This window comes from Macrobrachium nipponense, chromosome 22 (genome assembly GCF_015104395.2).
Source record: "Macrobrachium nipponense isolate FS-2020 chromosome 22, ASM1510439v2, whole genome shotgun sequence".
Taxonomy (NCBI): Eukaryota; Metazoa; Arthropoda; class Malacostraca; order Decapoda; family Palaemonidae; genus Macrobrachium; species Macrobrachium nipponense.
The window spans coordinates 71,206,933-71,229,583 of NC_087213.1; the positions used below are offsets into that span (position 1 = coordinate 71,206,933).

Genomic DNA, 22,651 nt, shown 5'->3' on the forward strand with positions numbered 1-22,651 from the left:
CAAGCTGTACACGTTAAAACTGTGGTTTTACTGGTTCGTTTAGCCCTCGATGCTGGTTGCGCTCACGTTCAGTCAATACTTGCGATAGGTTTTGATATAAAATCCCATTGTGTAAATAGATTTCGGGAAATAGGCGAACTGAACATACTAGAGACAAGTCGTTATTCCTGTCGCGTACTTTGGGGCTAAAATTGGCTTTTATAAACACTGTTTTTTTATAAACTGTTGTCGATTGTATTGTGGGTAAATGAAGTAATTGTATACGAAACCAATTTTGCTTATCACATGAAATATTTCTGTTGGATTTCGTTTCCATAAAGTTTTCTAATGAATTGATGTAAATTTTTTCTTGTGGCTTCTGTAATGGGAACTATAATCTTAAGGGATCGCTATTTTATAACTAGTTTTCTAGTTTTCTCATTTGTTTTTTGTTAAGTTTTTAAAACAGTATATTTATCAAAAATACACGCAAATAGCGATCAAAGCTTTGTTGTAATTAACAGACTGATAACGTCTTAAACTTTACTTAATTTAGGACGTGTCTTCCAAAGTAAATAGCTAAGCTTCGTTTCGTTTTTTATGCAGTGGCTTCCTCCACAAAAAGAGAAAACCAAAAATAATTTTTCTTGCTTTCAAGCCGCATCTATTGAAACATAGCTGTTTTTTTACGCGGTATTTAACGAGAAACGTGGATTTAATTTCTGCGAAACGGCTACATGCAGTTCGACAGCCACAAATAGAGATGTTATCTTGGTTTTCGTGTTTCCTGCTGCTTTGTTTTCTTACCATATTTGTTCATTTGGATTCCATTTGTCGTAAGTTTTCTGCCATGGTAACTGGCAGTATGATTTTGTTTGGATATATATTTTTTTCATGAAGATTATATTGTATTGGGTCATTCGAGAAATCTCATGTCCCTCATTCTTAATGAAACCGTCCGTTCAGGTAACCTTGGGAATGGGTTATGATGAAGCACAGCTTAAAAATCATATTTACTTTTGTGAATGAACATCAAGGAAATCTCCAAATCTCCTATTCCAAGGAAATCTCCAAATCTCCCATTCCAAGGAAATCTCCAAATCTCCCACCACTCTTGAATAAAGAACATCACAGGCAGCAGGTTCATTTTCTTAATTCGAATCGTCCAGTAAATCGCCCCTTCTTTAATAAAATGCCATTCGATTAGTATACCCGATTACCTCTCACTTAATAGCGTCTTCTCTTGGTCTCTTCGAATCATATTTACTTCAATTGTGTAAGAGGACCCAGTTAATCGGATTTCACTTTTCATATACGAAGAGTTAATTGCATTAGGTGTGATTAATGCAAAAATAGGAGCGATCAAAGTAAATTTGTGTAAGAGGAAAGAACGTGTGACGGAAATGCAAGTGAAATTCTAGTGTGTTGGTGATAATAGTGTATTTGTGTAAATGACCAGCGTGTGCGAGTCATGTCCGGTCAAAAGAAATGTTCCAAAGTATTGGGTATGAGGAACAAGGGGCCATTTTAATAAGATTGAAGGAGATGATTGTAAGAATTTTAATGGTAGTACACTTGGTAAAAGTGCTTGGTCGGATGTTTGCTGATAAAGTAAGATATATAAAAGAAGGATTAAGAAGGATAGTGTAAGCTCAGAAAGTACAATAATTTATGAAACTATTGAAGACATGAGGAATTTTGGAGTAAATTAAAAAATAAGTTATTTGCGCACAAAGAGAACGCTTACAAATAAGCTGGTCGAGATGCAGTATGGAAGGTTTGGTGTGCAAACTAACTAAGTGAGAGTTGGAAGCGTTTGTGGTGACGGTGAAGAATGTGTAGAGGGGTTAGCAACTTGTTTCTTTTAAAAATGCCTGTCAGACAAGGCAAGTTTATGACTGATTTCAAATATTCTAAATGGAAAGATAATCGAAATTGAGAAAAGGGTAGTAAATGCAGGTGTAAGGTTATTGGATAAGAACGTGGCGTTAATAGTGTGGAGTGGGTGATAGCAAGATTAATCTGCAGAAACTAGCAAAGGTGATGCTACAAAAGAAAGTTGAAGGTAAATGGAGGCCAGTGTTAAGTTATGAGAGCAAATGGAAGCCTGCAAGTAAGAGCAGACCATTTTAATGTGAGTGGTGTAAGGACAGAATTACTCTACTTGATTCCTTCGCGTATGTGGGAGTAATTGTAAATGTTTTGGGTGATGCAAGATGAGGGAAGAGGTCGGTCACAGAATGGGCAAAAAAAGGGAAGGCAAAAAGCGCATTGCAGAAGGTTTTGAAAATTTTAGAAGATGGGAGCAAATGGTGGGCGTTTGGAAAGGTTTTGGAGCCCAGTTCTCATTTATTAAAGTGAAGTTTGAAAATTGAATGTTTATGAAAGGAAGAAATGGAAACTTAGAAGAATTATTTGAGTGCCTTATGTAGATAGAGAAGATAATGACGATGTAAAGGTAACCGTAAGTGAAAAGTTGGATGTTGTGGCCACATGAAGATGCTGTGAGATGGTAGGGTGAAGAATAGGGTTTTAAATTCGGAAGTTTTAGGAGAGACGAGTAGAAAATCAGTATTTAGGAGAGACGAGTAGAAAATCAGTAAAGTGCCGAGTGAATGGAGTGAATGTGATGTAGGAATGAAAGGACTACAATAACATCCATGAATGTGTGCGTACCTGGATCACTTATTGTTTGGATAAACAATCAGGTGTTCGGTCTGCCCAGGGAACACTTCAAATGATGATGATCCAACTTCTTTTATGACTTCTGTTACCTAACTGGAGGCACGTTGTTGTGTGTCTATTTCCGGATATTACCTTATACGAGCGAATCCTCATCGTTGCGTTCACCTTCTTTATACATAGCATAATCAGCAATGGCGTTGTCTTCCTAATCTTGGATCAGTTTGGGCTCAATTTTCCTCGTGTGACATTCTCCTGGTGATCCATTTTATTTTACGCAAGATAAATATTATGAAAATCCTCTGTTGTTATTTTTGTTATTGGAGATGCTAAAATAGAAGGCCTTAAAAGGCCGTTAACTAATTAGGCAAGCTTCTAAAAAATAGAAGGTTTATATTTGAAATACAGAGTAAAGTAGGGAAAACGTTTTAAATACAGGTCAATTTATTGTGAAGTATAAAAGAAATATCAAGTACGCAGAAATGGCAGATGAAAAAGCGAGTACAGAGTTAGGACCAAGAACTATGACCGTGTGTGAAATAAGAGCTAAATATATTCAAGAAAAATATGGTAAAATACCGATTAGTGTAAAAGAATATAAATAAATCAATTGTGCTAATACATATAAATGAACAGCTGAGATATTAAGCATAGAAATACAGAAAACGAACGTTGAAACCTTCAGGCAGTATTACAGTGGACCGTGTATTGTCCATAACACTTCAGTGAGAACATTCCAGAGTTATACACTGGACGTCTGTACTGCGTCTCTTATCAAAAATGAAAGAAAGGAAAAAAAAGAATTAAAGACCTCCGGTAAGATTTTTGCGACCTCGTTGGTCTCTCAACAAAATGTGAATGCTGACGATTACGAAATTGAGCAGCTTGCATTAATTATACAGGCAGTAAATGCAGAAACAACTGTTCCATATAGAAATAAAATTATGTATAAAGGCCGAACACGAAATATTCCAAAGTTAGCCTGAATTGTACGTAATTGCTTTTGTTGGGAAATAGAGAACCACCAGAAGATGAAAGTCCTGTCGACCTCGGGACAGGAGAAGAACAGTCATACGACTAACGATCTGTAAACATTTGGCATTTTCATTGTCATCTTGCTCCCTAGTAAATTTAGATTGTTTCAAGTGCCAATAGACAAAAGGCTTGAAGTGAAAGGTAACGTCAATTATTATCAAATAATCAGCATCAATCATAGAGCGATCAGCGCAATGTGAATCACGGAGTGAGAATCGTGTATGAGATCCGTTAACAAATAAAGTTTTGTATTGCTAAAGTTCACTCTCAAACACTCGAGATCTTTGATAGAGCTAGCAGCTGCTTTACCTCGCATTGTTTGCGTCATCTGCTTACTGCGCTATCGTACTTTCAAAGCTAACAGTTTCACTTTCAAAGACTAGACACTAAAACGATATAGATATCTACCATGTAAACGCCACATAAGGAAAGTTACGGGACTCTGGACTAAGAATATCACAAAACTATCAGATAGTGGTCACTTGAACTGTTAGGTAGATATAATTAATAATTCCCAACAGCTGAAAAAAAATTTCTTTTCTAATCAAAGATCCATATATGTACAGAATGCGCAAAAGTGTTCCTGCCATTTGAGAAAAATTGCGGAAAAAAATATAGATTTTTTATAACTCCCTTGGGTGATATGTGTATTTGGTAAGAGGTGTCGGGAGTTTTGATGTGATCAGAAGAAAAAAATGTGCCTCCGTATGCGAAAGACTGTCCTTTATCATGGTATGCTTGTAGAGATCTTTTGTCCATTAATGTTAGCTGTTTGGGATGAAATAACCGAAAGTTTCAGATGGCGCCTTATTTAGTTTACTGATGAAATGAGAAGAGGCATTCATTTCGTACATGTCTGTGTCGTTGTTTGATTTTTAAGAGAAATTAAGTATCTCAGTTGTATTATTGACAATGTTGAGGAGTGTTGAATAATTCACAAATATTAGCTTGACACAGAACTTGATATGCCACATCACCAGGAATATATACTTGTGTATATATTAAATGTCGACCTTCAACAGCGGTCAAATTCCTTTGTTCACAAAACTTATTGAACCATGTCATTTCCCGAGTTAGATGACGCCTGTTAAAATCGACTTTCTTTGGTTGACGTTACCCTTTGAATCCCATCCATTTTCCATTGCTAAAATTGCTTGTAATTTCATCTATTTTATCCAGGTAAAATCACCTCGTGAATCACATCCATTTTGCGTAACATCTCCCCCAATAATTCCGTTCGTTTTTATCAAAGTCTGTCCACAAAATCCCTTTCCTTTGCTAAGATAATTATGATTACCGGGATAGTCACATTAACTTTTCTCAACTGAGGCAAATGCAGTCACTCGGTGTCATTTACTTTCTTCAGCTCAGATTACTCGGGTTAATCGCCTCCTCCAGTACGTGAATGGTCTCGTCGATTCCTATTAACTTCCTTTTACAAGACCAGCTTGTTACTCTCGTTCGCTTTACTCTGATTAGAACCGTTGCTCATCATGGCACACAATTACTGTATATCAAATGACATTGTACAGACCATTCAGTTGCGTAAATTGCTGTCCGTCCTAAGTGTCAATTCCAGAGCCAGCGTGATTAATTCTATTGTCAGCGGTCTTCTTTGATCGGAATTGGTTGATTGCATTCTTAGTGCAAATTGCTTTTTAACGTTGCATTTACATGCATATGATGGGCGAAATGAGTCTAACAGCCTTGCACAATTTTTCCCCGCAGTTTTCAAAACTGTTCGGATCATCGAATCGGTAAACTGCAAAAAATAAAAAGAAAAAAAATTTATCTTAATGAGTGACTCGTGGCACACACACACAATCAACGATTTAAAAATCAGTATTTGGTAGAAATATTGGCGAGGAAAGTATGCGCACACGCATTTCAGAGCTGAAGAACACTAGACAGAAAAGAGAATGTAATTTATACAACAATTCGTGGCATCTTTTCTCAGGTCTTGATCAAACGTCTTGTTTGCAAGGAAGTTTCTACCCCATTCATTAATCCTAACGTTGGATAAAAAAAAAAAAAAAAAAAAATAACTCAAAACGACAGATCATTTGAAACAACTACTAAAAGTAGCAGTATACTGTACTTGGGTCTTTCGTTCTCCTACCTCTTTTTTTTTTCCCGTATTGTGATTAGTATTCACGCATCAGAGGCTTTTGAGAGGTTTTCTTCTGTGTCTTAGCAAATGGAATATTTTGATATATTTCTTCAAAGAACTTTACCTCGAGGTTTTGGTTGCGAACTATTTTTTATTTGTAGTTGTCAGTTCGAGTCTCAATAGAATCCTGACATATGAAGTTCATAAATTCACAACTTCTGAAAACCTTTAGAAATGAAACCTGCAGTGAGTTTCACTTGCATCAACGATTGAGATTTCACTCAAAAACAAATAATAATAGTAATGATAAACACGATGATTTTGTTTTGATGAGAGCCCCTTATATTATATTTTACTTTGTATTAACATTAGGATTGTGCGCGAAAATATGTCGGTCAAACATTTTAGTGTTATACAGGTTTTTATTTTTTATTTTATTAATTCTAATTCATACATAATATGTAAGTGAGTGTTCCTTCGCTGGTTTACATAATGTGCTGGCTGATTTTATGTTTTTTCCCATTTTGTTTGATTGGAAAATTTGATTGACAAATCCAAGCTAAGGGTGGTATTATTGTTATATAGTTATTTGGTATCCATCTTTCTCGTTTATATTTTATATCTGAAATATTTTCAATGTGATGAACTTTATATGGGTCAGTATCACCATCAGTGTTCCGTTACGTTTGATGTTTAAATATATTTTTTTTTATCTGAACGGGTACATGCATGTGTGTATACAATTTTTTTGCATGCACAAAAATTCATTAATACATGTTTTACGTGTTCAGTGGAGATGACTGTTTTGTTGTTTTATTCCAGCCGGAAATATTACTGACCAAGCATCAAAGATTTTGTCAGTCTCAGCGTTTCCATTGACAACGACGCGTACCTTAGTCGTTCTTTTTACTATACTTGACGTTTCCTTCCCCAATATTCGTGTCACAGCATTAAAAGAAATAACAGATCTTAATAACAATAAAACTTAAGTTGATAATCCCACTATCATTTCAGTTTTTTGGGTTTTGTGACCAGTTGTTCACTCAAAAGGGATGTCGAAAGTTGAAACTCGTTCAGAATGAGGCCGTGTGACATTGATGAGACATTTTGGCATTTCCTCTTCTGCGAGTCGTTGATTTTATGCCAGTGTGAATAGCGGTTGTTAGCAGAAGGTTTTTTCATTTCTCCCTCGGCTGCTTGAATACTTTTGTGAAGAGTTCTTGACGAGGGTTCCATTTATCATTCCCATTCCCAGTGACATTCCAGGTGAAATTGAAATCCGGTTCCTGAAATTTAATACCCTTTGCTTTTGTCACCCGCGTGTCATAGTTACACAAGTTTATATAGAGCGTTGCTATTTATAACGGAGCATTACAGGTTATCGGGCAAATAATGTCGCCATGAGAAAAACATAAACTAAACCTGGCAGTGGTGTTTCATATGTCAGAGTTGAAAGCTCAACCGTTAGGAATCATGTGATAAACAAACCAAGAAATGTTTCCCATTATCGACCTCGTAAAACACACGCTTTCTATTTATGAACACAGGGACGCGTTCTCCTTTGTCATTCGTCCTCCGGGCTGTTTTCGTGTTTTCAACGTAACCACGTCGTTAGTGTCAAGCGTGAATATTTTGGGTACTCATTCACTTGCTTAGAGCTGACCATTCGAAAAGGAAAGAGATGACACGACTTTCTTCATTCCTAATAAAATGGACATTCCATTTGAGCGATGTGACTTTGGGATTACCGCATTTATTACCAAGTTTCTTGTATTGAATCGATGCCCCTCATCCATTCAATACTTTTTCATTGGTTTATACTTGGGACTCCCTGAGATCATGGTCAGAGAAAGAATACTGTCAATAAGTAATGGAAAGTAAACGTCACAGGAAAATTTTTTGATTCAGGAAAACTGCCCCAAAAATATAGTGACAATAAACGTCTTGCCTTTTTGACACTTTGTGTGGTAACCGATGCAGATAGAATACCGTATTCGTCTGCCTTATGCCAGCAAGTACCCAAATACCCAGTGTCCTCAGAACATAGCGGCACCTGATTTACCAACAGACCGGCTGTCGTATGCCATAGCTTGTGTCCTACTGTAATTTTGAATGAGTCCCCGCGTTTAAGGATACGCGAAGTCACTCCTTTCTTTTACTTTTATTAATGAGGGTTTGGTAAACTGGTTGGAAAGATAGTGATTCATTATAGAGTTGATTAATTACTTATTTTAGATGCTTCAAATGTCCAAGGCCTTACGACACTGTTTTCTTTCATGGTTCATGCTAGCTATGATCGGCCTACTTTATGTCGCTCTGCATCATCTGGCAAGCAAGCATGTTGCGCCTTTTTGCAGTAGAGTTGGGATTCGTACTTCATGCCAGAGGAATAGTGACAGCGACTTATCATGAAATTTTGTGAAAATTAGTTTTTGATAAGTGTGATTTAAATATATTACAAATTTATCAGAACCCCATACTGACGAGTCTACATAAGGATGTCATATGGGGAAAGATTTTTTACGCGATTTCTTGACCCCGAAACAACTTACATATCTGTCATTTATTCCTTAGTCATCTGTAAGAACTTGAACGTACTAGTAAATATGAGGATATCTTGGAAGGATCACTTCAGAAACCTGGCCAAGTCTATATATTTCTTGGAAACCAGGTGTGCTTCCTAGATGTACTATGCATTTATCTGAGCAGTTCCTTGAGATTCATGTGGGGCTTATCTGGCTTATCATGGAAAACTGTTTTAATTTTAGATTTTCTGTCCATTTAGCGACCCAGAATACCTAACTTTTGATATATTTCAACCCTATCGAAAAGGTCTTGCCAAAATTACTGATTATATGCATCATTCTTGGCCTGTCCTTGGCCTTATTTTACATATCACGCTTTGCAATCGGAATACAGTCCAAGTCATAAACTTAGCTGGATTGATCAGTCCTTCATACTCTGACAATGTGAAAATTGTGTGTCCACCGATGATTGCAGAACTTAATTCTTGGTGATGTACAAGGTCTAGCCAGTAGGTGTTCCGGACATTGCTGAAATCATGGGAGTGTTTATTTGCACCCAGTATTCTTATTACAGGAAAAAAAAGGCGTCTGGCTAGAATCTTGTTCTCGCTGTGAAGAAATAAAAAGTGATAAGGTCGCTGTGACTCTGAAATGAACACCAGCCGTGATAAATATATCCTTAGGTGCCACGATAAAGTCAAGTATTTTTCGAAATTATTCTTAACCGTGCACACCTTAATTTTAAGCGTTTTTAATTACAGTTGTTAGAATATTTATGTCATTGTGGATCTTGGCAACGTCTGAGGACGTTACATTCCTGAGAAATTTGCTCATTGGTGGTTTCCTGTTTGGCCCTCTATATTTGAACAGAGAAATTCCACTACTATTCAAGTACGTGAGGTTCCTAGGTTAGTGAGAGTTATCCGTTTTACAGAGCGGCACTATCTTCGTTCTGCTGAAGTTTCATTGTGTGGCACTGCCCAATACGTGAGATCGTTTGTACTTTATATGGCCAAACGATAAAAAAAAAAACTCTTGTAGGTTCTGAATGTTGATGCTACATTAAAAAAAAAAAGGGCCTGCAATGCCATCTTTATATTCAGTAGGTGTACTAGTTTATATTTTGGTTATTTTAAGCTACACTATCATCATGATTTTCCACTTCCACATCTCTACTCGTGTTTTTATATATAGTCATTCTGTTTTATGGGAGTCTTGTTAGACTTGTTATATGAAAAATTGATCCCCTATAACAAGTGTCTGAAGAAAATTTGTTACTATCAAGCATAATTTTCATACAATTTTGAAAACATTTGACATTCTTTACCAGACCATCAGTGATAATTTATTTATAATAATAATGCATTACCAAAGATTAATATGTTCTTCCAAAACAAAGTAACGTAAATTCTAAGGAAGACCTAGAACGCAATGTATGGATGCATTTTAGCAATGAGAGACCACTCTACGCCAAATCGAGGCCCTGGTGTATTAGCGTTAAGCACTGTAGGCAGGGAATAGAAACGATTACATTAGACTAATGAAGAAGTTCTAAAGAGAAGTCTTGCCTGAGGTATTGTGAAGATGCCTTGTGTTCTCTCTGACACACAGACATACATACCTACTACAAAAAAAAAAGTTTAGAGGTAGTTATTGATATTCACGTAATGTATAGGATACACTATTGGCACGAGGATTGAGGTATTATATCTGTTGAAATCAATTTTGGCCCCTTTTTAGTCGCTGCTTGAGCATATTCTTAGCGATAAATATTTATCATAGTAATATACAATGGATTATCATTCCCATTTCTGGTTAAACATGTGATGATTACATTCATGTATCATGGCACCTGAAAATTAACTCCATCTAGAGGCTACATTATTAATGTTACTTTATCCTAGAGTGGATGTGATCATTCTAGGGATAACTGCCCTTGTCCGTGTGACCTTTGAGGTCGTATTTTCAGTCGTTATGTGAAAACAAGGTTTATGGTCACCATTACAAAACACGCCGGGAATACTAACACCTGCGTTCCTTTCTTCCCTCTCCCGCTGAAGGATCGCTGTTTGTAATGCAATCGTTTGTCACCATTTGAGAAACGAGGAGTTGGACGAATGGGCGAAAGAAGTAAGAAATTGGATATCTAGGAATAATAACAGCAATAGCAGGAACTTTGGTCATTGAAATGTCAGTCTGTGGTGTGTATTATTATCAGTATTTAGTTTTAGTGTCAAGTGCTAGAATACATTGACAACCTCGAGTGTCGTATGCATTTGCAGCGACAGATTTCATATTTAGCTTTATCTAAGTGACAACATAGTCCTTTAGTGAAAATAATGAGTATATCTTCCATTAGTTTTCATTCAATAGATTCTAGAATGTCATAAATCGAAAAGTAACACACGCTCTCAAGTACACAAACTCGTACGTTTGTGTTTATCAACTCAATATTTTGAGAAAGTGCAATACCTATGTATGTAGCTTTATATGCACAATAATTCTATACTTGATCTACTTAAATTAGTATTGGTAGACTGTTCGCCTTTTTAAAAGAAATCCAACTTTCAACCGTACACGATAATACACTAGAGAAACCAATTATGTCACGAATTTCAACCTAGCAACTAGCATGAGAAATGTTCCTCGTTGGACCAGTGGATTCCTTACTCGCCTGCCGATTTAGTAGTCAGAGTTCGGTTCCCTGCTCTGCCAACGCGGAATCAGAAGAATTTATTTCTGGTGATGATATAAATTAAAATTATAAGTATTTATTCACGCCAATATAACGTATTCGAAATGACAGCTTGGCATGTACTCTAGCCGGATAAGCATCATTGATAATGTTAGCATATATACATAAGTTTTCAATAGCGAGAGTTCTATGTGCCATTTGAAAAAAAAAAAAATAAGCAGTTCGTACAAAACTAAATGCAACAGTATTGAATACTGTAGTAATTACAGTAAAATACCTAAAAGTAGGCAGTGTTAAGAATGCTTATATTAGTAATAAATAATTGAATGTGTTTAGTCGCTCATATTATCGAAAAAGAGTAAAATATAAATAGGCAAGTAGTGCTTACAGAGTTAGAATTATATTTTAGAACTTGGACGTCTGAATCCGCTACCAAAACGCACGTAGAGCATTATCACAAATCGTAAATAGATCCCGCTTGCGCAGGTAAACCTACACCCACACAGTGAACTGGATCGATGCATTCCATAAACACTTACAACAACAAAAATCAGTAAAAGACAATTATTAAAACATCGAAACTGCGTCAGGCAGTGTTTATTAGGCATTATGAAAAATTTTACTTTTAAATGTTCAGAAATTAAAGCCTGCATTCTCTTTTTCATACATGAACTAGTCTTTCTACAGAAACCTCAATTCGGATGGTTACAAACAAACTGTGAACTATACAAAATTCATTTGAATCAAAAGAATTGAATAAAAATGCGAACATACCTTTATCAAAAATTACTTGATTACAGTTTTCTCGATTTCTGTCAGCTTTCGTTAAGTAGCTTGCTAATATTTTTTTCCTGTATCCCTTTCTGAACTGGCAATGACATAGCTGTAAGAACCCTAATCGATCCGTGATACAGTTCCAGAATTGATCTGTAGCATTCTCCCTCTCTTCATTCTCGTCCAAAGCCATGTTTCGGGTGTCATTTTTTCCCGATCAAAATCGTGAGGTATGTACATCTGTGAGTGAGACCACGGATGGATTTATGCATCTCTTTTTACAGTTCATGCTTTGTGCTAAGGACAAAATAGTCCCTGCGCCATTACGTTTCTTTAACTGCTCGTGTGTGAGTGATAGCTTAGGAAGCCGGGGCTACTATCATTAACACTGGTGTTGGGGAAAGGGGAATAAGAGAAGCAGAAAAACAGTAATGAATCAGATACCTCAATAAGTCATATAGACTTTGTTTATAAGAGATTTCTATGTGATGCAAAGACCAAAACGAAAGATGACAACCTGAAAACATAGTGATTCGCGAAGGAAAGCCTAGCCCAATACATTTGACGAGGATCCTAGCAGGGACTTGCAGAAATTCTACAAGAAAGTCAAAGTCAAAGCCCTGGCAGAGTTGATAATGTCTTATGCTAATTGAACGCAAAGATTTGCCCTGTACTTTTACTATTTGATTTATCACATAAATGGTGCTGAAACAGTCCTGTACTTTTTTTACAGACATTATCTTCAGATTGAGTCTGTTGTTCATTTAACAAAAATAAACCAGATTTACTTAGACTAAAAGAACGCAAGAATTTCTTGAACACAAGATTGGACTTTATGCGTTCAGTAACGCAGAAAATAACGAACCTGAGATTTTGTACTCATTGCGTTTTATTAAATGTTGTTGGGGTGTTTTTAAAGAAAAGCTAACGAATTGTAAGAAATCAGAGTAAAAATGGTTTTCTAAGAAAAAAGGCAAATAACCCAAATTTCATCATCTAAAGCAAGTGGCGCGGTTGATAGGGTCTTGGCCTGCCACCTCAGTGGCCACGAGTTCGATTCTCAGGCATTCCTTTGAGGGGGTTAGAGATTTGTATTTCTGGTGATAAAGTTCGGGAGTCACGTAAAGTCGTTGGTCCCGTTGCTGAATATCCACTGGTTCCATGCAACGTAAAAACACCATACAAACAGACAAAACAAACTTGGTGTCGCCAAATTCTGCAACTTTCCTGTCGCCTTGGTTGAGTATCACTGCTGTCATTGTCCATAAAGTAATTTTTACAGTAGCTAAATGGAAAAGTAAATCCTAATTTTGTAGTGTTCTAGTTAAAGGATGCTGCCTATTTTATTTCATCAGAGTTGAACAATGGGAGCGTTTGCTCAAATTACTTAGCCAGAGGTACCGGAACTAACGAATGCTGTATATTCTTGGTTGTGTGTTAGGATGTGTACATTTGTTGTTAGTGATTATATAACATTGATGGATTTTCGGTGTTCGTATTTTTGTAATCACAATTTTACTAAAAAAAAAAAATTTTTTTTTGCATAAGACTAAATATATAGTATATATAGATTAGCCTTTACGTTTGACATATTAACGAAATAGTCTTAATGTCGGTTAATGAAGCCAACGTAACATTACTAGTGATAGCTTAAAAAAAAATCCTGGTAACCTTAAAAGGATGACGTTTAAGCTTCTGTTCTAAAGCTAATTACAATGTATAACGAACCGTTGTTAAGATTAGTAGGGTTTTTTAGATGTTTGTAATTTTGCGTCATCTTAATGAACAAGTCGTGTAAGATCATTTAAAAGTATATTTTGGAATTATGGAAATCGAATGCACATGAACTGTGGTTAAGTTTGTCATGCTTCACATATGCACGTGTAATTTTATTATATTATATATATATATATTATATAATATATATATATAATATATATATATATTAAACATATTACATACATATATATGTATATATATTATCACATATATATTAATTACTATAAATATATATATATATATATATATAATATACCAGTATAATATTATATGATAATATATATATGTATATATATTATCTACATATAATTATATACATATAATATATATATATACATATATATATGTATATATATATATATATACATATATATATATACATATATATATGATATATAGATATATATATATTACATTATATATATCATATATATATATATATATATATATATATATATATATATATATATATATATGTATGTATATGTACATAATATGTATATGTACATATTATGCAAGTTTGTACATAAAACCACTTTACCACAAACCTAGAGGGCTGTAATTCTGTCATTAAGGTCTTATTCAAGTTTCATTTAAAATTCTCCCAAAGACCCTGTTAAGAACTGGAAGAAATAACATCACCCTTAATGTCATGGTTGATCATAATGTGTTCAATGTAGACCAGATTATGTCGCAGATCAATTCTTCAGAGATCCCTCCCTACCCAGAGCACAACCCTACCCCTTTACCTCCATTACCTTCGCCAGGTAAAAATGAGCTAGCAAAGGGCCGCGGCGGATCTGCTGTAACCGCCGCTGGTGGCGGTGGAAGCAGTAGAAGATCAGTCCTCTCTCTGCTGACGAGGGCCCGCGCCATGCAACAGAAGGAACAAGAGCTCATGGATGTCTACCATGACCTCCCTGGGTGAGTCGCGATTCTTACTTTGGTCCTTGCGAGGTTTTTATTCTCTGTCTTTCTATCCTCACGTTTTCTTCTTTTATATTTTAGGCAAAGAAACGAAGGAAACTTTTTATGCTGTTGCTATTTTTAGGATCAAGTGTTTTTCTCATTCTGCCGTACTAGTAACAGTTTTTGAAATCTTGCTATCTTTTAAGATTGCCTAAAGGGTGCAGTCAAAATTTAAGGTCTATACACTTAATTAAAATGTAATAATACAAAAACTAATTAGAATAGTAGAACCTTTATCATTGCTAAAATTACTATATGCTGTTTTAATCCATGTGTTGTTTTATGATTGGGACATATGAGAAATTTCCATTATCAAAGAACGCAGACATTTCACTGAAGAACTCTAACATTGTTCTTAACTTAATTATCCATCCTGTTAGTTTAAAGAAATCACGAGCTCTCAAGGGAAAAGAATCTCATGGATTCAGATTTACTTTAGCAGTTGCGTTCACACTAATATCCCATATTAATCGAGTGGTTACAGTCTGTAATTTGATCCAGTTTTAAGCAGTGCATGTAAGGTAATCTTTTGAATGTGTTTGTTATCATTTTATTTCGTGTGCCTCAAACACACTCCGAGATTTTCAAGATTTTATTCCTAATGCATTTTCATGTCGTTTCTTTAGTCTGGTCATGACATTATACTCTCAGTAACTGTACGTGTTTATATTAATAGACTTTCTTGATTTATTGAAAAAAATAGGTGGCATGTGAGCTTAGGAATACGGAATTTTTATACATAATACGAGTTCGCTACCATCTGCTACTGTGAAATCATCAAATTAAAGACAAATGAAAACACTTTCATAAAACCTTTACTTTTTAATAAAATGTCTTTTTACCAAATTAAATGTTCCTAATCACTAAGAATTTCAATGTTCTACTTTTAGCCCTTGTCGTGTTTTTAACGTAATGTTATCAGTAAATAACTAATCGTTTATCTGTCTGATTACTAAACGAAACAATTAGTTGACCGCGTTGTTTCTAAAGAATCGGGAGCTGTTATTATATAGTATAAAAGATAAATTCCTTAGAATAAAGAAATATGTGGCCAAGACCCCTTTTAATGAGCTCCCTATGAGGCTATTCATTAAAAACACGTGCATAAACAGTGAGACTAGAATAATGAATAACAAATGTATGGCAGGTACGGCATGTATGACCATTTGACGGAGCTGCCAATTGCTGAGGGCGCCGACGACGTAGCTGGTGAGTGATTTTAGGAGTAGGAGCTTTGAAAAAAGAAGGAATAATTTCGTCATGAGAAAAGAAATAGAAGGGAATGTTATGAAATCGTACATACCGTCAGTTCTGAAGGGTGAGGAAATTAATCTTCACAAATGTGGTGAGGGACACATTTTCAATGCTCTTATGCATACACAAAAAAGGTAGGCAACGTAGGAGAAAGATTTTTGCCGCATTTCAGAGGAAACAGAATGTTTTCTTAAAGAGTAGTGCATGTTTTCTTAAAGAGCAGCAAATGTCAGGTAACTGGGCACTGAGACTTGCTTTCAAGCAAGGTTTAGTCTCCTATTCATCCAAGTGATGAAAGGAGGGACGTACTAGAAAGGGAAAATGGAGAAAGGTAGATATTTCAGAAATCACTATATTGCACTCAAAAGTTAATTTCATGTGTATATACGTTTCATTTAATTTGAGATCCTCCGAGAAAAAATGACGTTAAAGCGAGCAACTGCTAAAGAAGCAGGCACAACAAGCGTGACACTATTTTTGCTGTCGAGGGATGCCCAGATTAATGTGACAAGTTAGGTGACTGATCATGGCGTGCACTGAAAGCTTGGTTTTGAGCTCTCGATGCAAACAAGCACTTAATCCGTACTTAACTGTGCCCTTTTCATGTTCATCAGATGACGGGGACAAATTAGATAAAAGGTTCTCTATGTGATGTGTTAATAATCTCTTACAACGACCCAGTCGTAACCGTAAATAAAATTTAAATTCTTCCACGGATAATCACGAATTTGGAAGGATCACTGGCTTGGTTAATTCACTCCGTTGTCACGTTATTGTTGTTGCGACGTAATTATTATCGTTAATGCAACTGAATCTCTCGTACGTTGTATAGTTTATTGATGTTCTCAGTTTAGGGCATTGCGTTTTTGCAAAGATGCAGTAGCCGAAAATATCATAACGGTTCCCCCACTTCTCTAACCAAAACAATCTCCCAAAAATGTCTTCAAATCTAGCATTCCCCCTTTACATCCACCCTATTGGTATTAAAGTTGGCTCCCGTTTCGCGAGACAAACGTGTGGCCCCCAGTGCAAGGCTTTTGACCCGCATACTTTGCTTCATCCATCCATCGGAACAAAATTTGGTTCCTTGTTGCCCGCTAATTCGTCATTAGAAAAATACATTGCGCCTAACAGTCTCCTTGGTGACGAGGAAAGCCTACAACGCATTTTTAGTTCGTACTGAACACATGCTGTATATCCTTCATCTTTAAGACTCCCAAATGTAGTCTTCTTCAAAGACGAGTGCCTGGTATTTAAAACCAAGCCATCCATCGTGTTAATTCTTTTACTTTATGGTAGAAGCTCTTAAAACTACACAATGTTCACCTTCTGAACAACTTGGACTCCCCTACTCTTCTTGTCGGTTCTGCAAGGCAGTACCAACTGAGTCATCAGCCCTGTCTTCTGTAGTCTTGTTTCATTAACTTCGGGAAGTCTTATGATATTGATCATTCATGTTTCTTGATGCTTTATTGCTTACCTCTGTTAAAATCCTAGAATTGTTTCAAACATATTTGGTAGTCCAGGTGCTGTAGTTGATGGTGCGACGAATGTTGTGGCATTTCTGGGTGATGTCATCTCTCCCCTATAGATTTCCCTTTTTTACAACAACGTCCACTTCCTCTCTTTTCCTCTCTTTTCATATGAGGATTTTAATATAGGTGAATCTTCCTCCTTTCCCTTTTAATCTCCTATGGCAGAATTTTCTTGGTCTGGCCTAACCTTGCAGGATGCTATAAATGTAGATCTGCCTACTTTTAAATGAAGCGCTACCATTTACGCAAAATATTTCAGCAGAGTTCTTACAGTAAAATTTGTCCTAAGAAAATGAAAGCTTTGAGACTTCAGTATCTGTCTTTATTCAGTTCTATTAAGTTTTCCAAATCAGCTGTTTGTTTAAGGTCATTTACACAGCAACGGAGTGAACCACTCGCACTTTCAGGCAAACCATGATCGTTTTGAATGCTTGAAAGTCTCCTTTTTTTAAAAACCTAGCTGAAAAATGTCTGACAATGAAATTGAAACTGTCATGTCTCAGGTGGATGTGATCATCAGTTTTGCATGTAATATAATGAACTGGCCAACTACTTGCGCGTTTTGGACTTTGCAGTCCATATATGGTATATTGTTTTATATCTACAGAGGCTTTTCACGCATAATTTATCTTTGTAAGATTTGAAAAATTGTTTTCCGTTCTTACCGCTGAGGTTGCAGCCTTCAACTTTCTTTAGATACTCATATGGCGTCACACTCAAGGGCAAGATATCTGACTGTACCGCTTCAACGTTATTCTGAATACATCGGACTATTCATTCTGACAGATACAGCTTGGAAGTCATTAAACATTTTGACCAGGGTTTGATAGTATTCTCTCGCAGTATGAGCCATTTTTGTGATTCTACGCATTTTCTAAATTATTTAACCAGTCTGTTTTTGTAAAGGTGGATCTGTTACCCATTTACACAGATTACCAGGCAGTGCCTTAGCCTGATTCGGGCAGTCTAGTTTCTACACGTTTTATATAAACTGGTCAAGGGACGCATGAGTAGTAAGTCTCCTTTCCCTTATGTTTTGAACAAAATCTGCGTTACAAGATTCTTGGTTTTAACCTTCTCTAATCAACTTCAGAATTCAATTGCATTCTTTTCTTGGAACTCTTGACAAAAATGTTTTATTTGTTTCTCTATTAAACAAATGAAATGCGCGAAAGAAAATTACATCTGGTGCTTCAGTAGATCTAAAAGGAAAAGACACCACATTAGCCATTTCTCTCAACTTTGGAAAATTTAAGAAGTCCTCAGTTTACAAAATCTTTAAGGAAAAATATGACGGAATCCTTCTAATTATTACAGAAATCCAACGTTCCACTTGCTCCAGACGGAAGAAAAATTAACAATTGAAAATCGATATTTATGAGTCTTCTCCTATTCATTTTAAAAGTCCGCTTTTGTTTATATTCCTGACAATGCAAATCTCACAAAAGCAATTGCATTGGTGGCCCCAGATAAAGTCCTATAGCTGTCTCTGGCCCAAGTCCAATCAATTTAGGCTAGTGATTATGTGAAGTTAAAATTTCTTTGGTTATTGGCAACTGATGGTAACGTAACTCTTAAGTGCAAAATTCAACCTTATCGACCACTAATGACTTACCCCTGTAAGTTGCATAAGTCGCAATAGGAAAGGACAGAACGATGTGTCCAGTTACTGAAACATACCTCAATCTCCTAAAATACAGTTGGTTATATATTAATTCCCTTAGTTTTACGCATACGCAACCAAGATATTTCCGAATGATGCTGCCTATATATTACAATAAATTCTAGTGCACAGATTTATTAATCTAGTTGATAAATATTCAACACGTATAGAATTATACTTGCCTATTAAAAGGGAGCCGGAAGAAACCTACAACACTAATGTGCCTTTTAAGAAAATGACCAAGCAATAACATTAACTGTTAAGGCAAAGCATATGGCTGGAGCATTTTGGGGTTTGTAGGCGCTTGGATTCAAATGAGCGCATCCTGGAAATATCGAATTTACACCCAAAACCTTTTTAACGTTGGAAGTGTGTTGTAAAACTTATATTATCATCAGTTTCTCTAACTTTAATGTTTAAATTGAAAACTCGTTTCGTAGCGCAGACATTCCCTATACCTGTTCCTGGCATAGGGTTATGACATCGTGAACATGAACACCTGTTGGCATTCACTCCCGGCCTTTTCCCAGGTGAATTTGCAATTCCATTTACTGTCTTACCTCAGTGCTGTAGGGAAACCTCAGTCAATTTAAACACGACTAAATTCAGTTTGCCAGTAGCGTGGTGATTTGTTTGTGATCTATACCTTCAGTTTTCACTTTAGTGTCAAATTAGAATTATGCATACAGCCACTCTTGAAAGGATATTGTTTAATTCGTTTCGTGATAGGAAATGGTTAGACCTTACATATTACATTACAGTACTTATCATTTTTAGTCCTTCTTTTAAGCTTATTCGTGTTTTTGAAGCATAAAATGCAGAACTGTGCAGGAATTGCGTGACCCCGTTTTTATGGTCAGCATTTTTTTTTGTAATACAATATTTGACAAATTGACCTTGAACATAACCATTCATGAACCATTATATATACATATAAATGTGTGTATATATATATATATATATATATATATATATATATATATATATATATATATATATATATATATATATATATATATATATATATCTATATTGCATTATATATGTGCTCGTAAATTTTCATACTTGGGCTGATGAAACTGGCAAATTTAATGTAACAATGCTTTAAAGACTAAATAACGGGAAACTTATCGAGCAAAAATATTGATTGATTGGGGTTTCTTTCTAAAAACTTTTATGCATTGGTTCAACTGAGTTGGACATAGAATTAGGCCAAAGACCAAGCACTGGGACTTATGAGGTCATTTAGCGCTGAAATGGAAATTGACAGTAAAAGGTTTGAAAGGTGTAACAGGAGGAAAACCTCGCAGTTGCACTATGAATCAAGTATTAGGAGAGGGTGTAAAGTAAGATGAAGAAAGAGAATATGAAAAGAGGTACAGTAAAAGGAACGATAGCGGTTGCAGCTAGGGGCCGAGGGCACGCTGCAAAGAATCTTAAGTAATGCCTACAGTGCACCGTATGAGGCCCATTGACGGCACTACCCCCCGACGGGGTTTATGCATTGGAGGAGAGAGATTACGCTCAAAATGGAGCAAGATCTAGCGCCTCGGTGGCGTGGTTGGTATGGTGTTTGCGTCCCACTTCGGTGGTCGCGGGTTCGATTCTCGGCCATTCTATTGAGGAGTGAGATATGTGTATTTCTGGTGATAGAAGTTCACTCTCGACGTGGTTTGGAAGTCACGTAAAGCCGTTGGTCCCGTTGCTGAATAACCACTGGTTCCATGCAACGTAAAAACACCATACAAACATTGGAGCAAGTTCTGGTAAGAAAAATTGAAGAAACAGAAGCCTTATATGAAAGGCTCCTACTTAGGCCTCAGATGAGAGGTTATGGGAGAATGTTCTAAGATCTGAAAATGCATAATACCAGAAACATTTTAAGAGCATGAACACTGTGTAAATTGAAGTTACTGAAATGGCAAAGAAAGCTTTCTTTCACCATCAGAAGTGTAGGGCTCCTTTAAAAACTGGGGTTAATCATTTGAAGAGTTTCTACATAAACGAGAAATAAAAATATACATATATTTTTAAGGCGAAATCTTACATTTTCAATAATATTTTCATCATCATTAATCATTATTTGATATAAATGTAAAGTTGAAATTTTAAAAATTTCTTGGCTGTTAATTTGCAATGATTCTAAAATGAAAAGTAAAATAAGCATCCCAGAGTCTTTGTGAGCATGCCTAAGAATCTTATTCTTAAAATAGATGTAAAATTGCAATGCTTTTTCATAACCTTTTTACCAATTTGTTTTAACGTTTGGTGTTTTGTGAACTGGTGTTTTGAAGATGACATCACAGAATAAAACTTCATTATTTAAAATTAAGTTTACTTCACAATGCATACATACATGGAACCTGAAGCTTTTAACAGACCTTAGCACAAAGACAGTTTCTCTGATTATTGTAAAGCAGAAGCATTATCCATGACGTATGTCTATAACAGTTTGTTACATTATCTAATTGTGTTGTTGTTCTTGTTCTCGTCCAATAACAGGTCGTGGAGCAGGTGGCGCCCTCAAGGTGAACAGTCCAGGTGACAGGGCTCGGTTTCGTCATGATCCCTACCCTCGTGTGCCATCATCCACATAAATTAGAATGACCAGCCAAAGAAGTATCACAGTAAAGAATTATATATATGTATATTTACAATATATATAAAATCATTCAAGAGAGACAAGGAAATCTTGGTGTTTTCCCAACCAGCAGTTAAGCTTACTCCAAGTCGTCCTAAATGTGAAAAAGGTAGTCACAAGAACAACTATTTTCATCCCAGTTTCATTTTCTGTTCATAGTGCATTTTTTCCCATCCATTCTTCCCCTCTCTTCATCATCGGTTCTTTTGCTTAACATTTTTTTAGGTACTTTTTCAAGCCAAATTACTCGTGTCCAGTTATGATTAGGCGAAGAGACGTCTGCTCTCTCTCTCTCTCTCTCTCTCTCTCTCTCTCTCTCTCTCTCTCTCTCTCTCTCTCTCTCTCTCTCTGCCTTTACTCAACCCCACCAAGTGTTGTGAATCTCTGAAGTCATAATTATGAGAGGTGCTTTAATTGTCAAGTTTTAACTGTTGGGAAAAATTATCTGAAGTTTAAATTCGTATCTCACCTGTTAGTACGTACTGGTAAAAAAAAAATCAGGTAGTGACTAAACTAATACGTAGTCCACATAAATTAAGAGACTGAAATATCACCCATCCTTCCTGTGAGAAAGGGGACTCACAACCAGGACGTTTAAGGGAGAAAAGTTCTGTAGCTATTCTTATACATGTTTACAAATCCCACAAGGACTGTGACGAAAGAAAGGTCATTTTCAATTATGTAAAAGGTCCTCACTCGTAAATTGTTGTGATTTCAAGATTTGGTTTGTGACTGGTGTTTAGTAGATATTTCAGTTTGTGAGTAAGTCATGTCCAGTGGACAATACCTTTACTAGGAATGTAATAACTGTGTAATCAAGCTTCTAAGCTAGTCAGATCTAAGTCAGTTTTACTCTATTTAGTCTAAAACTTAAGGTTTCAAAAATCTTAAGTCAATTTTTACTCTATTTAGTCTAAAACTTAAGGTTTCAAAAATCATTACTGCAACTGCCTTTTCAGCAGTGAATGTTTAACTACAGTACTTGAATTTTAATGGACATATAACATGGA

The 22,651-nt window shown here is 35.9% G+C and overlaps 1 protein-coding gene across 2 annotated transcripts in view; it reads left to right on the forward strand.

Moving 5' to 3' along the window:
- The window catches only part of LOC135198799 (KH domain-containing, RNA-binding, signal transduction-associated protein 2-like), a 99,425-nt gene extending 77,435 nt beyond the window's left edge, over positions 1-21,990 (forward strand). For both annotated transcript variants that reach the window (XM_064226758.1, XM_064226757.1), the window contains exons 6-8: positions 14,347-14,503; positions 15,696-15,757; positions 21,503-21,990. In XM_064226758.1, the coding sequence (XP_064082828.1) occupies positions 14,347-14,503; positions 15,696-15,757; positions 21,503-21,597 (314 nt within the window). In that variant the 3' untranslated portion in view covers positions 21,598-21,990. The remainder of the gene's footprint in view (positions 1-14,346; positions 14,504-15,695; positions 15,758-21,502) is intronic.
- The last annotated feature ends 661 nt before the right edge of the window (positions 21,991-22,651 follow it).